Here is a 19,393-nt window from a genome sequence, read left to right on the forward strand (position 1 = left end):
TCCTCTCTTCTATATCAAATTATTAATCCTTTTCCTTGAGCTGTTTGCTGCCCTACATCTATCCCCAAGGACACCTCCACATGTGGCCAGCAGAGGTTCCCAACTGCCGATCTGCCACCCATGCAATCATGAGACGCCAGCCTCTCCCCTCTGAGCCACAGCCATGGTTCCCTCCCCTCCATAGCGTTGGGTTGGTGCTGGAGGTAGAGCCCCAGCCCCCACCAATCCTAGGCTTTAAAACCCACGTGTCAAAGTGCAAAGCAGACACTTCATAAAATAACCAATCTGAAACCAACACCCTTTTCAGAGCATATCAATCCATAAATGAAGGGAAGACGCAAATCAGTAGTTGGATACGTTTTCTTATTTTATTCCAAAACAAAAGATCTGTCAATTATTGATGTCAACATACATTCATCATCATTATCATTGAATAATATTGAATGTACTCAACAACTTGGAACATTAAATAATAAAAAAATAACAGCCATGTTTTTTTCCATTATGTACAACATTTGTTTCTTTCAAAGCTATGTACAGAAGACCAATTTAATTTTCCAAAACCAGCCCGTATGTTGTCTGTGGTCTGTTTTGTTGTAAAGACAGCCAATGTGCCACAAGAGTCAAACAGTGATGCGATGACATGACAGAAACACAACCACAGGAGCTGCCTGCGTTGTGAAAGAGAGCAGATATGACAAGGAAAAAAGACCATGTCGTCATATTAAAGAGTTGATTAGCTGATTAGACTAAACTCTAGTGCAGATAAAAAAAACAATCTGTCCTGAACTCCGCCCTCTAACACTTTACAGCAGGCTGAGGTGCTGTTCACCCCCTCTGAGACCAACCAGTATACACCTCAGTAGTCATATACTGGATCTGAGCCTATTTCTAAGGCCCGAAAACACAAAACGAAAGTCAAGAATTAAACAAAGTCTTTAAAAGTCTATGGGGCCGGTTTCCCTGGACACAGACCCAGTCCTGGACTAAATAACATATCGTTAGCCTCATAGCATAATTGCCAATAAAGTCATATTTTGGCCAAATTGAGATATCTGCTTAACTCTACTCTCCTAACGCTGCTGATTCACTGGGCATTATTGCCTATGCCGTCAGCCTATCAGAATGCTTGTTACATTCCAAAATCACTATCTGCCCAAGTCATCTCTTTGACATAGGCATTTTTGACACTACATACAAAGATGGCTCGGCTGACCACAAGTGAAAGCACGACGTAGGCGATTATGCTACGAGGCTAACGATTCTCAATAGAAATAAGAAGAACATCTCCATTAAAGATAGATTTTAATCTAGGACGAGTGTTAATCTGCGTTGTGGAAACCAGCCCTAAGTGTCTCAGAACACCTTGAGAGAGGAGAAGGCCCGTCAGAACGTCTGAACAGAGCAGTGCTTATTCTGAACGCAGCAGCCAAAGTCATGCTTTCAAGAAAAAAGAAAAGAAAAAAGTCCAAACCCAGATGTTTTTAGCAGAGAAGATGTTAGCAAAAGAAGATGTTTCATTTAAAGCTCCGCCGTGCTGACTGTCCATATCCATAGGAGCAGATTTGTCAACTCAAAAAAAAGACCATGCACACTCAATCAAAACAATGAAAAACAAGTATAAGGAACATAGGATAGGAACCACAGGAACCTCCATCATTTACACAGCCCGTCTGGGTACCAACATGACCCATCAACACCTGACAACTTTTTCAAACACAAAGTTTGGACTGTGCAGAGAATACCAAACACTCCAGCATAAGAACAGACTCATGACCTTATATCTGCTTAGCATTGCAGTTGTGATAAAAGCACATGCAGAGAGAGTGAGGATCAAACAACTTATATCCACACTTTAGTGCACATTGATTAAAAAAAATAATAAAAACAAACAAAAAAAAGAACGTAAAGCTTTACGCGGGGTGTCCACACAAGGAATAGTATACAGTAAATACAAAACACAGACAGTCAGATTTGGAGGTTTAAACCTAGTCAGAACACATCAACAGAGTGCATGTCAATAAATGCCAATGGAGCTCCCAGTGTTTAGAGTAAACTAGCGATTAGGTGCATACTGTACAAACACTGCCCTTCCGTCAAACCTTTCAAACTAAACCACGATGGCATCGTGATTTCCACTCGTGGATGAATAAAGTTAAGTTGAAATTAAACACAGGTAGACACAGGTAAACACAGGTAAGTACAGGTAAGTACACAGGTAAACACAGGTAAACACAGGTAAACACAGGTAAGTACACAGGTAAACACAGGTAAACACAGGTAAGTACACAGGTAAACACAGGTAAACACAGGTAAGCACACTGGTAAGTACACAGGTAAACACAGGTAAACCCAGGTAAGTACACAGGTAAACACAGGTAAGTACACAGGTAAGTACACAGGTAAACACAGGTAAGTACACAGGTAAACCCAGGTAAACACACAGGTAAGTACACAGGTAAACACACAGGTAAACCCAGGTAAACACACAGGTAAACCCAGGTAAACACACAGGTAAGCACAGGTAAACACACAGGTAAACCCAGGTAAACACACAGGTAAGCACAGGTAAACACACAGGTAAACCCAGGTAAACACACAGGTAAACCCAGGTAAACACACAGGTAAGCACAGGTAAACACAGGTAAACTCAGGTAAACACACAGATAAACACAGGTAAACCCAGTTAAACCCAGGGAGGGAGGAGGGGGAGGTAGAGGGAGGAGGGAGGAGAGAGAGACAGAGAGAGGGAGAGCGAAAGAGAATCAGAGAGAGAGAGAGAGAGAGAGAAAGAGAAAGAGAGAGACAGAAAGAGAGACAGAGAGAGAGAGAAAGAGAGAGAGAGAGAAAGAGAGAGAGAGACAAGAGGGAAGGGCAGATGATGGAGGGTGGAGGGAGGAGAAGAAGGAGGGAGAAAGAGAGAGAGACAGCGCAAAGTTCTCAAAAACTAGAAAGAGTGACCGTCACTGGGAGGGCGATGCTGAGGTGGAGTGAGAAGGTTTCATTATTGAGAATAAGTTGACTGGTGTGGAGAAGACGCGAGAAAACCTCCTTTCTCACCTCTTCCTCCTCTTCTCATCCAGCTCCAACTTTGCATGACGCTTCAGAAACACACTGTCCTCTAACGTCTGGGGAGAACGACACGTCAACACACAGGTTAGATGTGACGTGGTTTAAGAACATAATGTGTTGAGAAAAGTTCTATCCATTAAGATTAGTTTCAAATACTTTGAGCCTGCCTGCGAGCACAGAGTAAGTGATTTCAAATACAATTTGAACCCAGGTCTGGCTAACCACTTTAGTCTGTGAACTTTGACCCCTCCTCTCTCTCACCTCAGGGACGTCACCACAAGCTACCTCCTCTACTGTACTGACATGCTTTCTATCATCTACGGAATATTGCAAAAAGTGAGACATTTTCTCCGGCAAGCTGATGCAGAAGTGTTAATGAAAGCTTTTGTTTGGCCAGCTGCAATTAATCCAAAATGCAGCAGCGAGAGTTTTAACCAAAACAAGCAGAAGAGCTCATATAACTCCTATTTTAGAGACTCTACACTGGCTTCCTGTTAAGTTCAGAATAGATTTCAAGATCCCTCTGCTTGTTTATAAAGCTCTCAGTGGCACAGCACCAGAATATCTAAAGACCTTTTGCTAGCATACCCGCCCCCCATACCCCCACCCCTCTCTCACCTCAGGGATGTCACCACACGCGTCCTCCTCCAGCGGCTCTACGCTCTTATCTCTCCATGATGGAACGGCCAGATCTGAGATGTGAAACACAACATACATCCTCATCACCCCCATTCTCAAAAAGCCCACTCTTGACCCAGCCAATCTCTCCAACTACCGCCCCATCTCCAACCTACCATTCCTTTCCAAAACCCTAGAGCGCGTTGTCGCTGCCCAACTTCACTCCCACCTCCAATCCAACAAACTGTATGAACCCCTTCAATCTGGCTTCCGCCCACATCACAGCACTGAAACAGCCCTGGTCAAAGTAATCAACGATCTCCTCACCTCTGCAGACTCAGGTGCCCTCAACATCCTAGTTCTACTAGACCTGAGCGCAGCCTTCGACTAGGGTTGGGTACCGTTTGGGTTTTATCCGGTACCGGTACCTAACCGATACTTTAAAAACGGTACCGGTACCAAAACGGTACTTAATTCGGTACTTTAGATTTTTTTAAATGACATATATATATATATATATATATAATAATAACACGGTCGACAACATTAAACAGCTTTTCACTTTTTTATTGCTGAGGCACAATATATATTAGTTAAATATACACTCAAATGAAAATAAATGAAAATAAAACTCCTGAGCCTTGGGGACTCCATTAAGCTGGGGGTGCCTATCGTTGGTACTGATGTCGAATACGAGTACACACTTGTTCGGCAGCCCCTCAAGGACATCAGAATATTCTTAGAAAAGGGATCTAGTGAAGAGGCCTGCATAGCCCCCAGAACCAAGAAGACCAAGAGGAAATATAACTCTGATAAACTGGAGCCCTCCACCTCGTCAAAATCCAAACTCTGTTGCCGCTCAGCTACTACTACTCCCCTCCCCCTCTCTGGTCCATGATACATGACGATTGATTTTTCAGACACAGTAGTAGGATAAGGACAGTACCCGAATATCAAGAGATCCCCGATCAGGTTGTCCTCCTCGCAGAGACGCAGCCACACATCCGCACAACGTCATCAACAGACGCGTCGAATCCTGGAGTGCACTGTCCAATCAAAGGCTTGCGTTCGTAAACTCGCTCTGAGAGCGTCGCAGCGCACACTGGGCCCGACGTCATAAGGGGAGCAAGTCATTTGATTGGACAGAAGGCATTCCACGAGTGGTGATCAGAATTCCAGAACGAGTTTACGGAACGCACCCATAAGTCGAGCGTCGCGGTACGCCAACCCGCTAGCGGAAGTTGCTATTAGCAACCTTCTCGTTATCCTTCCGTACTCGCTGCTTTCACTGAGTGGAAATTTAACAGGCGATGTGACGTCGCGAGATAGAAAAGTACCGAAATGAGGCACCGAAATCTCCTTTGCGATTCGGTACGGGTACATACCGAATGTAAAGTAACCGGTACCTACCGGTACCGATTTTCGGTACCCAACCCTACCTTCGACACAGTGTCCCACTCCATCCTCCTTCAAAGGCTGCGCCAACTGGGTGTTGAGGGCACCGCCCTGGACTGGCTCACCTCCTACCTCACCAACAGACAACAGTTCATCTCCCTCTCCGGTCACACCTCCTCCTCCTCCTCTGTCACACAGGGGGTCCCACAAGGCTCAGTCCTCGGCCCCCTGCTCTTCCTCTGCTACACACTCCCCCTCGGTCACATCATCCGCCAATTCAACCTGGACTTCCACTGCTACGCCGATGACACCCAGATTTACATCACCACAAACTCCACCCAGAACCCACCCCTCACTCACATCGAAAAATGCATTTCAGCAATAAAAACCTGGCTCACACACAACTTCCTCAAACTCAACAGTGAAAAGACCGAAGTCATCCTCATCGGCACCAAATCCATCCTCAATAAAACCGGACCCATCACACTCACCATTGACGACACTACCATCACCCCCTCCCCCCTGGCTCGCAACCTCGGCTTCATTCTGGACCCCACCCTCTCATTCGATCCCCACGTCAGTTCTATTGTCAAGACATCCTACTTCCACCTCCGAAACATTGCAAAAATCAGACACTGCCTCTCCCCCCCCGCTGCTGAATCCCTCATCCACGCCTTCATCTCCTCCCGCCTTGACTACTGCAACTCCCTACTCACCGGCATCACCTCCCGCTCCCTCCATAGACTCCAGATGGTCCAAAACTCTGCTGCACGCCTCCTCTCAAACACCCGCTCCCGTGACCACATCACTCCTGTCCTCCACTCTCTCCACTGGCTCCCCATCAAAGAACGTATACAATTCAAAGTCCTCATCCTCACATACAAAGCCCTCCATAGCCTGGCCCCCCCTTACCTGACTGACCTCCTTCTCCCCCACCGCCCTACCCGTACCCTCCGATCCTCATCCATTGTTCCCCTCACTGTCCCACCCTCAAAACTCAAAGGCTTCGGTCACCGTGCCTTTTCACGAGCTGCACCCGCCTCTGGAACTCTCTCCCTCAACCACTCAGAGACTCACCCTCACTCCTCACTTTTAAATCCCACCTCAAAACCTACCTGTTCTCCCATGCCTACAGCCTCCCCTACCCCTAGCCATCTCCCCCATCCCGGCCACCCTACCCCTAGCCATCTCCCCCATCCCGGCCCCCCCCCCCCCCCCCCCGCCTGGACACGCATACAACCTCCCCTACCCCTACCCATTTCCCCTAACCCTGCCACCCCCCTGATATGCATACAGCCTCCCCTACCCCTATAGTAACACTATGATGTCATCACCTGTGTTATAGTGAGACTATGATGTCATCACCTGTGTTATAGTGAGACTACAATGTCGTGACCTGTGTTATAGTAAGACTATGATGTCATCACCTGTGTTATAGTAACACTATGACGTCTTTGATCAACTCACCAATTTGTTCAAGTTGAGACTAAAAACCCATCTTTTTAATATTGCCTTTAAATTACAAAATAATTCAATGATGATTATATAATGATTAAAGCACTTTGAGCTGCAACGTTTGCAGGAAAAGTGCTATACAAATAAAAGTTATTATTATTATTTATCTAATACAGTACGTACAGGAGAGGAGGTGAGGAGAGGAGTAGAGGAGAGGAGAGGAGGTGAGGGGAGGAGAGGAGGTGAGGAGAGGAGTAGAGGAGAAGAGGAGAGGCGGTGAGGAGAGGAGTAGAGGAGAAGAGGAGAGGAGAGGAGAGGAGGTGAGGAGAGGAGTAGAGGAGAGGAGAGGAGGTGAGGAGAGGAGTAGAGGAGAGGAGAGGAGGTGAGGGGAGGAGAGGAGTAGAGGAGAAGAGGCGGTGAGGAGAGGAGGTGAGGGGAGGAGAGGAGTAGAGGAGAAGAGGCGGTGAGGAGAGGAGTAGAGGAGAAGAGGAGAGGAGAGGAGGGGAGGTGAGGAGGTGAGGTGAGGAGGAAAGGAGAGGAGAGGAGAGGAGAGGAGAGGAGGAGAGGAAGAGAGGAGAGGAGAGGAAGAGAGGAGTAGAGAGCTGAATGATTAGGGCCTAACGCAAACCCTAACCCTGTCATATAAATAATTGGACTGCACTTATATAACGCCTATTTTCCAAAGTGCTTTACAACGGCCTCTCATTCACCCGTTCACACACACATTCACGTTTTGGCTTGACTAGCGAGTGTGTCGTTGATTTTTTCATCTACGCTGAAATTCATTTCCATATTTCAGAATAAAAGTGGGAACATTAAATCGGCTGCCAACTTGTTCCCGGTGTCACCAGCAGGGGGCAGCCTTTGGAGTTTGTTTACCTCTTGAGGCCTCCCTTGCCCCCCCGGCTGCAGCCGAAAGTCCTGGGGGTGGGGGGGGGGCGTCCTCGTCCTCCAGGTCCCAGGGGTCGTCCTTGTCGGGGGTCCAGGTCTCCAGGGGCTGGAACAGACGCTTGTCTCGGGGGTCCTTCCTGGTCAGCTGCAGCCTGCGCTCCATGCGCTCGATGCGCGCCAGCAACTGTGGACGGTCAACAAACACGCCGTTGTGTTTTTAAACTTAATAAAGTATAAATTAATATACATAAAAAAATAAAAATAATAATAACTATAAAATAAATGAAGGGTCACGTGACGATGGCTTACTGAAAGGTGTGTTTTCGCCGACCTCCCTCTCTCACACATTTATACTTATATTATTAGCAATTTTATGCACATATTTCAACTTATTTTTTACTAATACAGTGTTGTGTTAACTGTCGACAAGAAAGAAGTGTCCATCTCTGACAAACTATGTCGAAACAAACGAAAATTCAGCCAAAGAAATGTGCGCAGGCAACTAGCCATACCCAGGTTGCTAGCCAAACAGCAGACATTAACTCTCCGTTGAAAAACTACGAACCTCCGCTAGCTACAGACACCAAAGCATTGATTCGCGAGCTAACTCAAAACTTCAGTGACATTGTGGAAGAGAAGCTATCTAAGATCTCGGGAGTTCTGGACAGAATTTCCACAACCATAGAAGCCCAGTCCACACGCATGACCGAGGCAGAACAACGAGTGTCGGACGTGGAAGACACAGTGAGCGGTTTACAAGCAAGACTCGCCGAAGCAGAAAAGAAAATTAAGGTGATGACAGATGGCATGGATGATATGGAGAACCGGAGCAGGCGTGACAATATTCGTGTCCTCAATCTGAAAGAGGGCTCGGAGGGAAAACTTCCTATACAATTCTTTGAATCCTGGCTGCCCACTGTGCTTGGAATAGGAACGAGCCCTGGCACCAGGGCTGGACTGGGACAAAAATTAGGCCCTGGCATTTTTGGCCCAGACAGGCCCACCCCAATCGGTCGGACCACACCCACCAGCACAAAAAGACTTGCCTTATATACTCGTCTTATATACTGTGCTGTACAGTCATATGAAAAACTGTAGTATTCCCCCAAACCACTACAAAGACGACTACATGCAGTAAGCAATGGTACCAGTGCAAGTAGACCAGTGTACTCACTCACTCTTGACTGGCGGTCAGGACTTTACATTTTTCTCTCACCCTCATCATTCTTTCTCGAGAATTGATTATATTTTTGTATCACGATTAATTTTAGACAGAACCAAGGCCTGTTCTATCAACACGTGCGCTATTTCAGACCATTCCTCAGTTACTATTGAATTCCTACCACCCTACTATGACCCCCTATCTAGACACTGGCGTTTGAACCCGTCCCTTCTTAGCAATCCCACATTTTTAACATACTTAGAAACACAGTGGGAACTCTTTATTTCCACGAATGACACACCTGATATTTCTGCTTCTACACTATGGGAAACGGGTAAGGCATTCTTGAGGGGGGCCATAATATCCTATACAGCAGCATTAAAAAAAGCATCAATGGCAAGTCAACTGGAGCTTGAGCAACAGATTAAAACCCTGGATAGAGAGTTTAAAACCTCCTCCTCCACAGCTGTGTTAAAAAAGCTAGAGGCGGCTCGATCCGCCCTAGACCAATTGCTAACTCAAAAAGCAGAATCGGCAATGTTTTTCGCCAGGCATAGATTATTTGAATCTGGTAACAAACCCGGCAGGCTCCTTGCTCGACTGGCCAAAGGCCGGACAGGGCCTCATGCAATACCATCTCTCAGAGATAGCATGGGCATACAACAGTTTGAAACCAAAATTATTAGTAAAATAATGAAGGACTTCTATCAAGGACTATACTCATCTGAATGTCAAAATACTTCAATGTTAAGAAAAACGTTTTTAGATGGGATACATCTTCCTACATTATCTGAAGAACACAGAAACGACTTGTGTAGACCAATTACAGAACAGGAAGTCTTAGAGACCATTCAAGCTCTACAGAGTGGGAAAGCCCCGGGTCCCGATGGGTTCGGGCCCGAATTTTATTAAAAAATGGCTAAGCTGGTGGTGAAACCTCTAACCAATATGTTCATCGAGTCTTCAGACAGAGAGAGGCACACTTCCTCCGACTTTAAATCTGGCCCATATTTCCCTGATTTTGAAGAAGGATAAGCCCCCTGATAACTGTGCTTCGTACAGACCAATAAGTTTACTCGGGGTTGATGGTAGATTACTATCTAAACTCCTTGCAAGAAGATTGGAGGAGGTACTGCCCATTCTAATTAAACCGGATCAGACAGGATTTATCAAGAACAGATATTCCTAGTTAATGTAATACAATTCTCACAAAGTACAAAGAAAAGGGTCCTTGCTATTTCATTGGATGCTGAGAAAGCGTTTGATCGAGTGGAGTGGGGGTATCTGTTTGATGTCCTCGACAGGTTTGGATTGGGCTCTGGTTTTACTGACTGGGTTCAGGGTTCCCACACTTTTTCACCAATGATTTTCCAAAACTTTTCCATATCTTTTCCATAATATTTTACCTAATTTCCATGACTTAGTTTATAGAGCGCAATAATGAGCCTCAGCAGTGTAGCAAAAATGTAGCATGGTTAATGTAAGGGAAGTTGTGTCTATCCAACATTACCACCTATCCTGGGGCATTGCGCAATGGCGTTGGAGTCTATGGCACCCATACAGGTGCAGTGCAATAAATTAGAATATCGTGGAAAATGACTTGGATTCTATGCCTCTCCGCTCTTCCTCCAGCCCCGACCAAATGAACATACTTTTCAGAAGGCCGACATTTCTGTATTACATTTTTTTTTTTGGGTTTTATCATTCTAATTTTTCTGAGATACTGACAGACAACTTACAGCTCTCAACTTGAGCTGTAAGCCATAATCATCACAATTACAAGAAATAAAGGCTTGCAATATGTCACTTTGTGTATAATGAATCTATAGCCTATTATATGAGTTTCACTTTTTGAATTGAATTACTGGAATAAATTTACTTTTCTTTTTTACTTACATGCTTTTCCATGATATTCTAATTTATTGAGCTGTACCTGGTATTGAGCGGTCTGTTCAGCCGCCTTTCGGTTTTCTAGATGTTTCTTCCCTTTAGCATGGCTAACGAGCGCCGCTTCTCCCATGTTACTAACATCAAACGTTTTCACACACACTCTACATGCAGCACGGCCAGGGTCTGCCTCTCTCTTGAGCCATGTTTTATATTTGTTGTCCAAAAGCCATAAGGATTCTTAATAGGACTAGATGTTAAAATCCCTAAATAATTAGCACAACAATTGACTGAGTGGAGTTGGAGATGTCCTCTTTGTTGTCCAAAAGTCATAAATTATTGAAGGAACATTTTCCAGGCATTTTTCAGCAGCAATAGATAGCTACTTGTAACTATGTCCATGCACTTTCTAAATTCTGCCACGAACTAGCTTTCCCGCCAACTAGCTGATTACATATGTTATATCACGTCATATTAGTTTGAACGGTCTATTGGTGCAGGATTGCGGTAACACTTTTTACCAAACATCTTTTAGGAATTTTAACCCCCAGGGGTCTATTGTTCTATTTTCCCAATTTTAATAATTTTAATTTGTAATAAGCTTATGTAATCCCAAATGGAACTATCAAGTGTTGCATATCATTGTATTCAGCGCAAAATGCTCTTTTGTGGTATGTTATCATATATAATTTTAGGAGACTATGTGTATTTCAAAATGACCACAAAAGCAACATACAAAATAAAACAAAAAACAGTTCTAAAACTTTACAATATGTATTGATTACAAACTGTACAGAATGAGATAGAGGACTTTTGGATGTTGAAAATTGTTCTATGAGGCCTTAGGTATAAATACACTAAAATAAAACACTCCACACAAGTATATAACTATAGACAAAACTGTTAGCTCAGTTCACAGACGTTTTTGGACAGAATTCACATTTCAAAGCAGTTTCTTATTCATTTCTTTGTATGTGTCTGAAAGCCCTGTGGAGGACATGGTGCGTTCTGGTCTGCAGATGCAGCTAGACTGTGGACAGAAACTAAACAATGGTCCTTTTGAAGCCAACTGGCCCAGATTTATTTCCTGCTAAGGGACTAAGCAATAATAAGAATATAAGAACATCAAAACTAATGAACCTCCTCCCTTCTCCAGGCCACATTACTATACTGACCCCCAGCAGTGTTTTTCATCTCTTGTCTTCTCTCCTCACCACGGCATCGCGAACTATACAAACTAATTATTATAGGCTATACGATAGCCAGCAAGTAGGACGAATCTGCAAATCACATGGATAGGCTGTGATATACAAAAAGATCTACCTACTGCCGATCATTATTATGTAGCATTAGCGAACAAGCAAGTTAGGTGGCATCGCACTACATGAAAACATTACCTCCGATTGGCTCGTCGATATAGAGACTTCTGGTTGGTCTAGACGCGGGGGTGGGCTCTACTTGTAGCTACAATGTAGGTTTCACCGTACAATGTATTGTTCCTATGCGGAACGAGAGCGAAGTTATTATACAACAGTGTTCGTTCCATGTCGCCGGCGACATGCTCGTTGAACATATTTTAAACACAATGTATATTTCCAAAACTTTTCCAAAACAGTTAAGTTAATTCCATAACTTTTCCAGACTGGAAAATAGTTTTTCAAATTCCATAACTTTTCCAGGAATTTCATGACCGTGGGAACCCTGTGGGTTAAACTTATATACAAATCGCCGGCTGCGAGGGTCATGGTAAATGGTTCAGCGTCTGACGTTTTCCCCTTGAGTAGGGGCACGCGTCAGGGCTGTCCTATGTCACCTCTATTATTTGCGTTAGCGCTCGAACCCCTTGCAGAGGCTATTAGGAACCATCAGGGACTGTCAGGTGTCGTATTAGGAGACACTGAATACAGGATTTCGCTCTATGCTGATGATGTATTACTGTTTATTACCGACCCAGAGTGCTCAATACCTGTTTTATTATCAATAATTAATAAATTCTGTCAATTTTCAGGGTACAAAATTAATTATGACAAATCTGAGGCCCTGCCATTAGGTGACTTTGGGGACCGGACGGCTCTTGTCAATTTCCCTTTCAGGTGGTCAACTTCAGGCTTTACTTACCTGGGCATTAGAGTATCAGCGAACATTGACGATTTGTATAAACTACATTTTACACCAATCCTGACATCAATCAAAAATGACCTTGACAGGTGGTTTGATCTCCCTCTATCATGGATGGGCAGAATTAGCCTGACTAAGATGAATGTGCTTCCTAGACTATTATACCCAATGCAAATTCTACCGCTTAAGATCAATAGAACAACCATCTTGGATATTGAAAGGTTTCTTTCAAGATTTATATGGCATGGAAAGAAATCTAGGTTGAAAATGAGGACCTTGCAATTGCCTATAGAAAAAGGGGGTCAAGCCGTTCCCAATATTCTGTATTATAATTGGGCTTGCCATGCCAGGATAATTTCAGGCTGGCTCAAGCATTTCCTTCATCAAGGAGAGTACCCCGTAGATGCATGGTGTTGTGCCCCCTACTCTTTGCTCAGCCTTATCTCAACTGACATGAATGACCTTCCAGCAGGGGTCAAGGACAATCCTATCATATACAACACACTTAAGATATGGCGTGATATTAATAAACATGTTGGCCGGAGATGTTTTTCATCAGCACTACAACCTATATCTCAAAATAAAGCCTTCCCTCCTGGTGTAGGAAAGAGTATATTTGAAGACTGGCACTCAAAGCAACTAAGACTTGTTGCTGACTTATTCGAAGGTGATAATTTCATGTCATTCTCACAACTTCAGAGTAAATACGAAATGCCTCACAATCACTTTTTTGCATTCCTTCAGGTGAGACATTTTGTAAAATCTGATCTATCATTCCCAACAGACCAACCAATGAAAAGCTCAATTGATAACTTCCTTCTCAACTTTAACTCAACTCCCTTTAACAACAAAAAATTCATTTCCTTTTTTTATGAAAAACTTTACTCTACTAACTCTATTAATATCAACAGATCTAGAGAGCTATGGGGAAAAGATTTGGAGGTTGAACTTGATGCCGACATGTGGTCAGATGCTTTTGAATCTGCAAAAAAAATATTCACCTGTAATAGGCTTAGAGAGAGTCAGTACAGAATATTACACCGACTACAACGCACTCCCCACTTCCTAAACAAAATTAATCCCCAGATTTCTCCCATCTGTGTGAAATGCAAAAAGGATGTAGGAACTTATTTTCATTGTATTTGGCAATGCCCCTTGATATCCAGATACTGGGAAAACATTGCTAAGGAACTTAGTTCAATATTCCACACTTCGGTTGGGGCTGAACCAGGCTTGTTTATTCTGAATATACCTACGGGGCAACTCCCTCTCTCCACTGGACGGATGACTTTAATGAGTAAACTTCTACTTCTGGCGAGGCGATGCATCCTATTCCAGTGGATCGAGGAGAAACCCCCCACAGTCACACAGTGGTACAGAGAAACTTTTAAGGTCTTTCCTATGGAACGCCTCAGTGCTACATTAAGGGGGAATGACAACTTTTTCTATGGTATTTGGCAGCCCTTTCTTGATTATCTTCCTGATGATTTAGTTGACCTACTGCAGAAAGGGCGCCCGCGATTTGTTTTCACAAATAAATCATAGTCATTTGTTCTGCTTTTGTAGTCTCTTTACCTTTGATGTGATTCTGTTGTGTTTGATATGTCATATACAGTATATCTCAAAAGTGAGTACACCCTTTAGATTTTTGCAAATATTCTGTTATATCCTTTCAGGGGATAACATTATCCTACTGAAACTTTGATATAACTTAAAGTAGTCAGTGTGCTGCTTGAATAACAGTATAGATTTATTGTCCTTTGAAATTTACTCAGTACACAGCTGTTAATGTCTAAACAGCTGGCAACAAAAGTGAGTACACCCCATAGTGAACATGTCCTAATTGTGCCCAATGATGTTGTTTTCCCGCCCTGGTGTCATGTGACTCGTTAGTGTTACAAGGATTCAGGTGTAAATGATAAGCAGGGCTGTTAAATTTGGTGTTTTGGGCACAATTCTCTCTGAATGCTGGACAACATGGCACCTCATGGCAAGGAACTCTCTGAGCGGCTGAAAAAAAGGATTATTGCGCTTCACAAAGATGGCCTTGGCTATAAGAAGATTGCCAACACCCTGAAAATGAGTTGCAGCACAGTGGCTAAGATCATACAGCGGTTTTCCAGGACAGGTTCCACTCGGAACAGGCCTCGCCAGGGTCGACCAAAGAAGTTGAGTCCACGTGCTCAGCGTCATATCAATAGGTTGGTTTCCAAAAATAGACGTGCGAGTGCTTCCAGCATTGCTGCAGAGGTTGCAGAAGTGGGATGTCAGCCTGTCAGTGCCCAGACCATACACCGCACACTGCATCAAATCGGTTTGTATGGCCGTCGCCCCAGACAGAAGCCTCTTCTGAAACCGATGCATAAGAAAGCCCGCAAACAGTTTGCTGAAGACAATGAATCCAAGAACATGAGTTACTGGAACCATGTCCTGTGGTCTGATGAGACCAAAATAAACCTGTTTGGGTCAGATGGTGTCCGGCGTGTGTGGCGGCACCCTGGTGAGGAGTACCAAGACAAATGTGTTTTGCCTACAGTCAAGCATGGTGGTGGCAGCATCATGGTCTGGGGCTGCATGAGTGCTGCCGGCACTGGGGAGCTGCATTTCATTGAGGGACACATGAATTCCAATATATACTGTGACATCCTGCAGCAGAGCATGATCCCCTCTCTTCGGAAACTGGGCCGTAGGGCAGTTTTCCAACATGATAATGACCCTAAACACACCTCCAAGATGACAACGGCCTTGCTGAAGAAGCTGAAGGTTAAGGTGATGGACTGGCCAAGTATGTCTCCAGACCTAAACCCAATTGAGCACATGTGGGGCATCCTCAAGAGGCAGGTGGAGGAGTGCAAGGTGTCCAACATCTGTGGCAGGGTTTCCGTTAGAAAAAATGTGTGCCGGTCAACGTGTCCGGGAAGATTTCAATTTACCGGACAAACGTGAGAAATTCCGGTCATCATATTAAAATATAATATAGCTGTTTGTCGCGGTGATTACTGTTGTGTAGCCTATACAGTATATGCCGTTTAATGTATATTTCTCATCCGATACGATTAGATGCGAGCTATATAATATAGGCTTTCATGATTCGCATGCGCGCTATGCCATAATATTATGTCCAGCGCTGAACGCGCGCCACTGGGAACTGAACAGACTGCGATCAATGAACGGACTCCACATTACGTTAACTGAAGTCTGTTAAATTGTTTGGGATTAATGTGAGTTTTCTATTTTCTCTTTCCAGTTTTACCCTTTTTTATCAATAAAACAACGTCATTTCTATAACCAGGTCTCGCTGGTTGGGAAGGCATTTAGTTTAACTGCCTGTCAAATCATACTTAATCGGACTCGCGAGTATGACAATGAGGAGAACATAACTGTTTATTGAGAAACGATTGATAGGCAGGCTGGGATACGTATATAAAGAAATACCACAATGTCTAGATTTATAACATTTTATTGAAAAGTGCAAGAGGTTACATGTAGGCTTCTGGCGTGACACATAGGCTAGCCTAATTTCCGTTCATATGCCTTTTATCAGATAAAATAAAATAGAATAAAACTCTTTGAAAATAAATAGGCTTTAAATGAACTTAACTGCTTTCAGTAGCTCAGTCAGTCCCACATACTGATGACATGCGATGCCATTTTTTTGCCATGTGAAATGCAACTTGTAGCTGAGAGTGCAGCTTATTGTTAGCCGTTTCATTAGCCTGCTCACAGTGGCCTTTCATAGCGGTTTGCTGTTGCCTCAAACTGACCGCCGATATGTGCTCACTGCACCGACTGTGATCAGTGAGAGCCGACATTCTCATATTCGTTGCTCCTCTCGTGAATCCGTTATTCCTCCCCGATGTTTTGCACGGTGAGCAGAACATTTTTCCTTCCCCATCTTAACGCAGCCAGGGGAAATGTTCTTTCCATTCAACTCGGAACCCTCCAGTTGGCTGGAGGAGCCACTACCTCCATCTCTTTACAGTCAGACTTCTCCTCAGACTCATTGTAGCTTGGTTTCATGAAGTCATTGTTAAGCTTACTTTGTCTTGCCATGTTTACCTCTCGCTCGCACTTTGAGCTGCAACGTTTGCAGGTTAAAAGCAGGGTTGCCAGATGGGCCGGGTTATCGCCGAATGGGCTACTGGGTTTAGCGGTAATAGACTGGTTAGGCTGTAAAATCCCATCTGGCAACCCTGCCACCGCTGTTTCGCGGAGTCATCATCATGCCGGCGTCAAATCATATAATAATAAAATAAATATATAGCCTAGTCTTTTTTAATATAGAAGGAATCAGAATGTGACAATTCAACTTTAGCGAATTGTATTCAAATTGTGCTTAGAGGGAATTATTTTCACCGGACATTATGACCGAAGAGATTTCAATTTGTCGGACTTCAATAGATTTTACCGGACAAAGACCGGTAATTACCGGTTAACGGAAACCCTGATCTGTGGGCTCCGTGATGTCGTCATGGAGGAGTGGAAGAAGATTCCAGAAGCAACCTGTGTAGCTCTGGTGAATTCCATGCCCAGGAGGGTTAAAGCGGTGCTAGATAACAATGGTGGTCACACAAAATATTGACACTTTGGGCACAATTTAGACATGTTCACTATGGGGTGTACTCACTTTTGTTGCCAGCTGTTTAGACATTAACAGCTGTGTACTGAGTAATTTTCAATGGACAATAAATCTATACTGTTATTCAAGCAGCACACTGACTACTTTAAGTTATATCAAAGTTTCATTAAGATAGTGTTATCCCCTGAAAGGATATGAGAGAATATTTGCAAAAATCTAAAGGGTGTACTCACTTTTGAGATATACTGTATGTCCAGTGTACTAATGCAACCCACGTATGCTAACCATTGTTGTTTTTTTGTAACTTGACAATACCTGTGCTGTCTGATTGTTATGTTGTGCAAATTGAATAAAATATTATATATTAAAAAAACAACAACTATAAAATAAATAACTTTCTCATCCCCCACGTCCCTCCACATCCACCCACGTCCCTCCACATCCACCCACGTCCCTCTACGTCCCTCCACATCCCCCCACATCCCTCCACATCCCTCCACGTCCCTCCCCCTCCCTACCGTGTCCTTGTCGGCCTTCAGCTCGTCGATCTCCTTGTCCTTGTTCTGCAGCTGCTGCTGCTGCTGCTCTATGAGGTCCAGCTGCAGCAGCAGGATCTGCCTGAGGTGGGTGTGGGGGCTGACGGGGGTCTTCCTGACGTTCCTCCACCTGCTGTCGGCGCTGAGCTCTGAAACACAACATACATCCTCATCACCTGTTATAGTAACACTATGATGTCATCACCTGTGTTATAGTAACACTATGATGTCATCACCTGTGTTATAGTAACACTATGATGTCATCACCTGTGTTATAGTAACACTATGATGTCATCACCTGTGTTATAGTAACACTATGATGTCATCACCTGTGTTATAGTGAGACTATGATGTCATCACCTGTGTTATAGTAACACCATATGATGTCATCACCTGTGTTATAGTAAGACTATGATGTCATCACCTGTTATAGTAACACTATGATGTCATCACCTGTGTTATAGTAAGACTATGATGTCATCACCTGTGTTATAGTAAGACTATGTAATGTTATCACCTGTGTTATGGTGAGACTATGATGTCATCACCTGTATTATAGTAACAGTATGATGTCATCACCTGTGTTATAGTAACACTATGATGTCATCACCTGTTATAGTAACACTATGATGTCATCACCTGTGTTATAGTAACACTATGATGTCATCACCTGTGTTATAGTGAGACTATGATGTCATCACCTGTGTTATAGTGAGACTATGATGTCATCACCTGTGTTATAGTGAGACTACGATGTCATCACCTGTGTTATAGTGAGACTACGATGTCATCACCTGTGTTATAGTAAGACTATGATGTCATCACCTGTGTTATAGTAACACTATGACGTCTTTGATCAACTCACCAATTTATTCAAGTTGAGACTAAAAACCCATCGTTTTAATATTGCCTTTAAATTACTAAATAATTCAATGATGATTATATAATGATTAAAGCACTTTGAGCTGCAACGTTTGCAGGAAAAGTGCTATACAAATAAAAGTTATTATTATTATTATTTATCTAATACAGTACGTACAGGAAAAACAGACTTGACACTTGATATATGGATTCTAAAACTAAGTTATTTGTCACTTGGCATCTGGCCGTCGGAGAAAAAACCAGATCGATTTTGAGACACCACAATCTCGCATTCAATGTCGTTCATTTGCCACAGAAAGATTTACTTCGTTAAGACAATGTCTGGCTAGTAGCTAGCTAAACTGGACTTGCTTACTAGCGGGATAGCTAGCTTACCTACTTTGAAAACCACAAGACAATGTACTCCTTAGCTAGCTAGTAAAACTTACCATATTGATGAGGATTCAAAGTAGTTACTGTGTATGACAGAAATAAGTTTTTTTAGTTAGTGAATAATGCTTCTAATCTTCTGTTGCTAGCTAGCTCATTTACACAATCCTGTTTCACTGGCTTTGTTACTCGCGATGAATAACGACCAAATATGTCACATGAATAACGGCTGCTCACACGTATATATACAGGTGCGTCAAAGAACCCGCCCCCTTTTAACCCAATTGGCTATATTTCGTACAAATACATTTTTCAGTCCCATCAATCAATATTTTCTCTTTTACCATTGGACCATGAATTGGATTTTCAAAAGTAAACTTCTGTTTTGATTGGATCAATCTACCTATTTGTTTTTCTTCGAAATTAAGT

At 43.4% G+C, this 19,393-nt stretch overlaps 1 protein-coding gene across 1 annotated transcript; it reads right to left on the reverse strand.

The window, feature by feature from the left end:
* Positions 1-3,056: 3,056 nt before the first annotated feature.
* Positions 3,057-18,815, reverse strand: LOC308168048 (male-specific lethal 1-like 1; the record flags this gene model as incomplete). Its single annotated transcript, XM_080542523.1, has 5 exons — positions 3,057-3,128; positions 3,691-3,764; positions 7,420-7,615; positions 17,696-17,862; positions 18,809-18,815. 5 exons carry the CDS (start codon positions 18,813-18,815, stop codon positions 3,057-3,059), a joined length of 516 nt encoding a protein of 171 aa, XP_080398649.1.
* Positions 18,816-19,393: the final 578 nt, after the last annotated feature.

This window comes from Nansenia antarctica, assembly GCF_963989245.1.
Source record: "Nansenia antarctica genome assembly, chromosome: 11".
NCBI lineage: Eukaryota > Metazoa > Chordata > Actinopteri > Argentiniformes > Microstomatidae > Nansenia > Nansenia antarctica.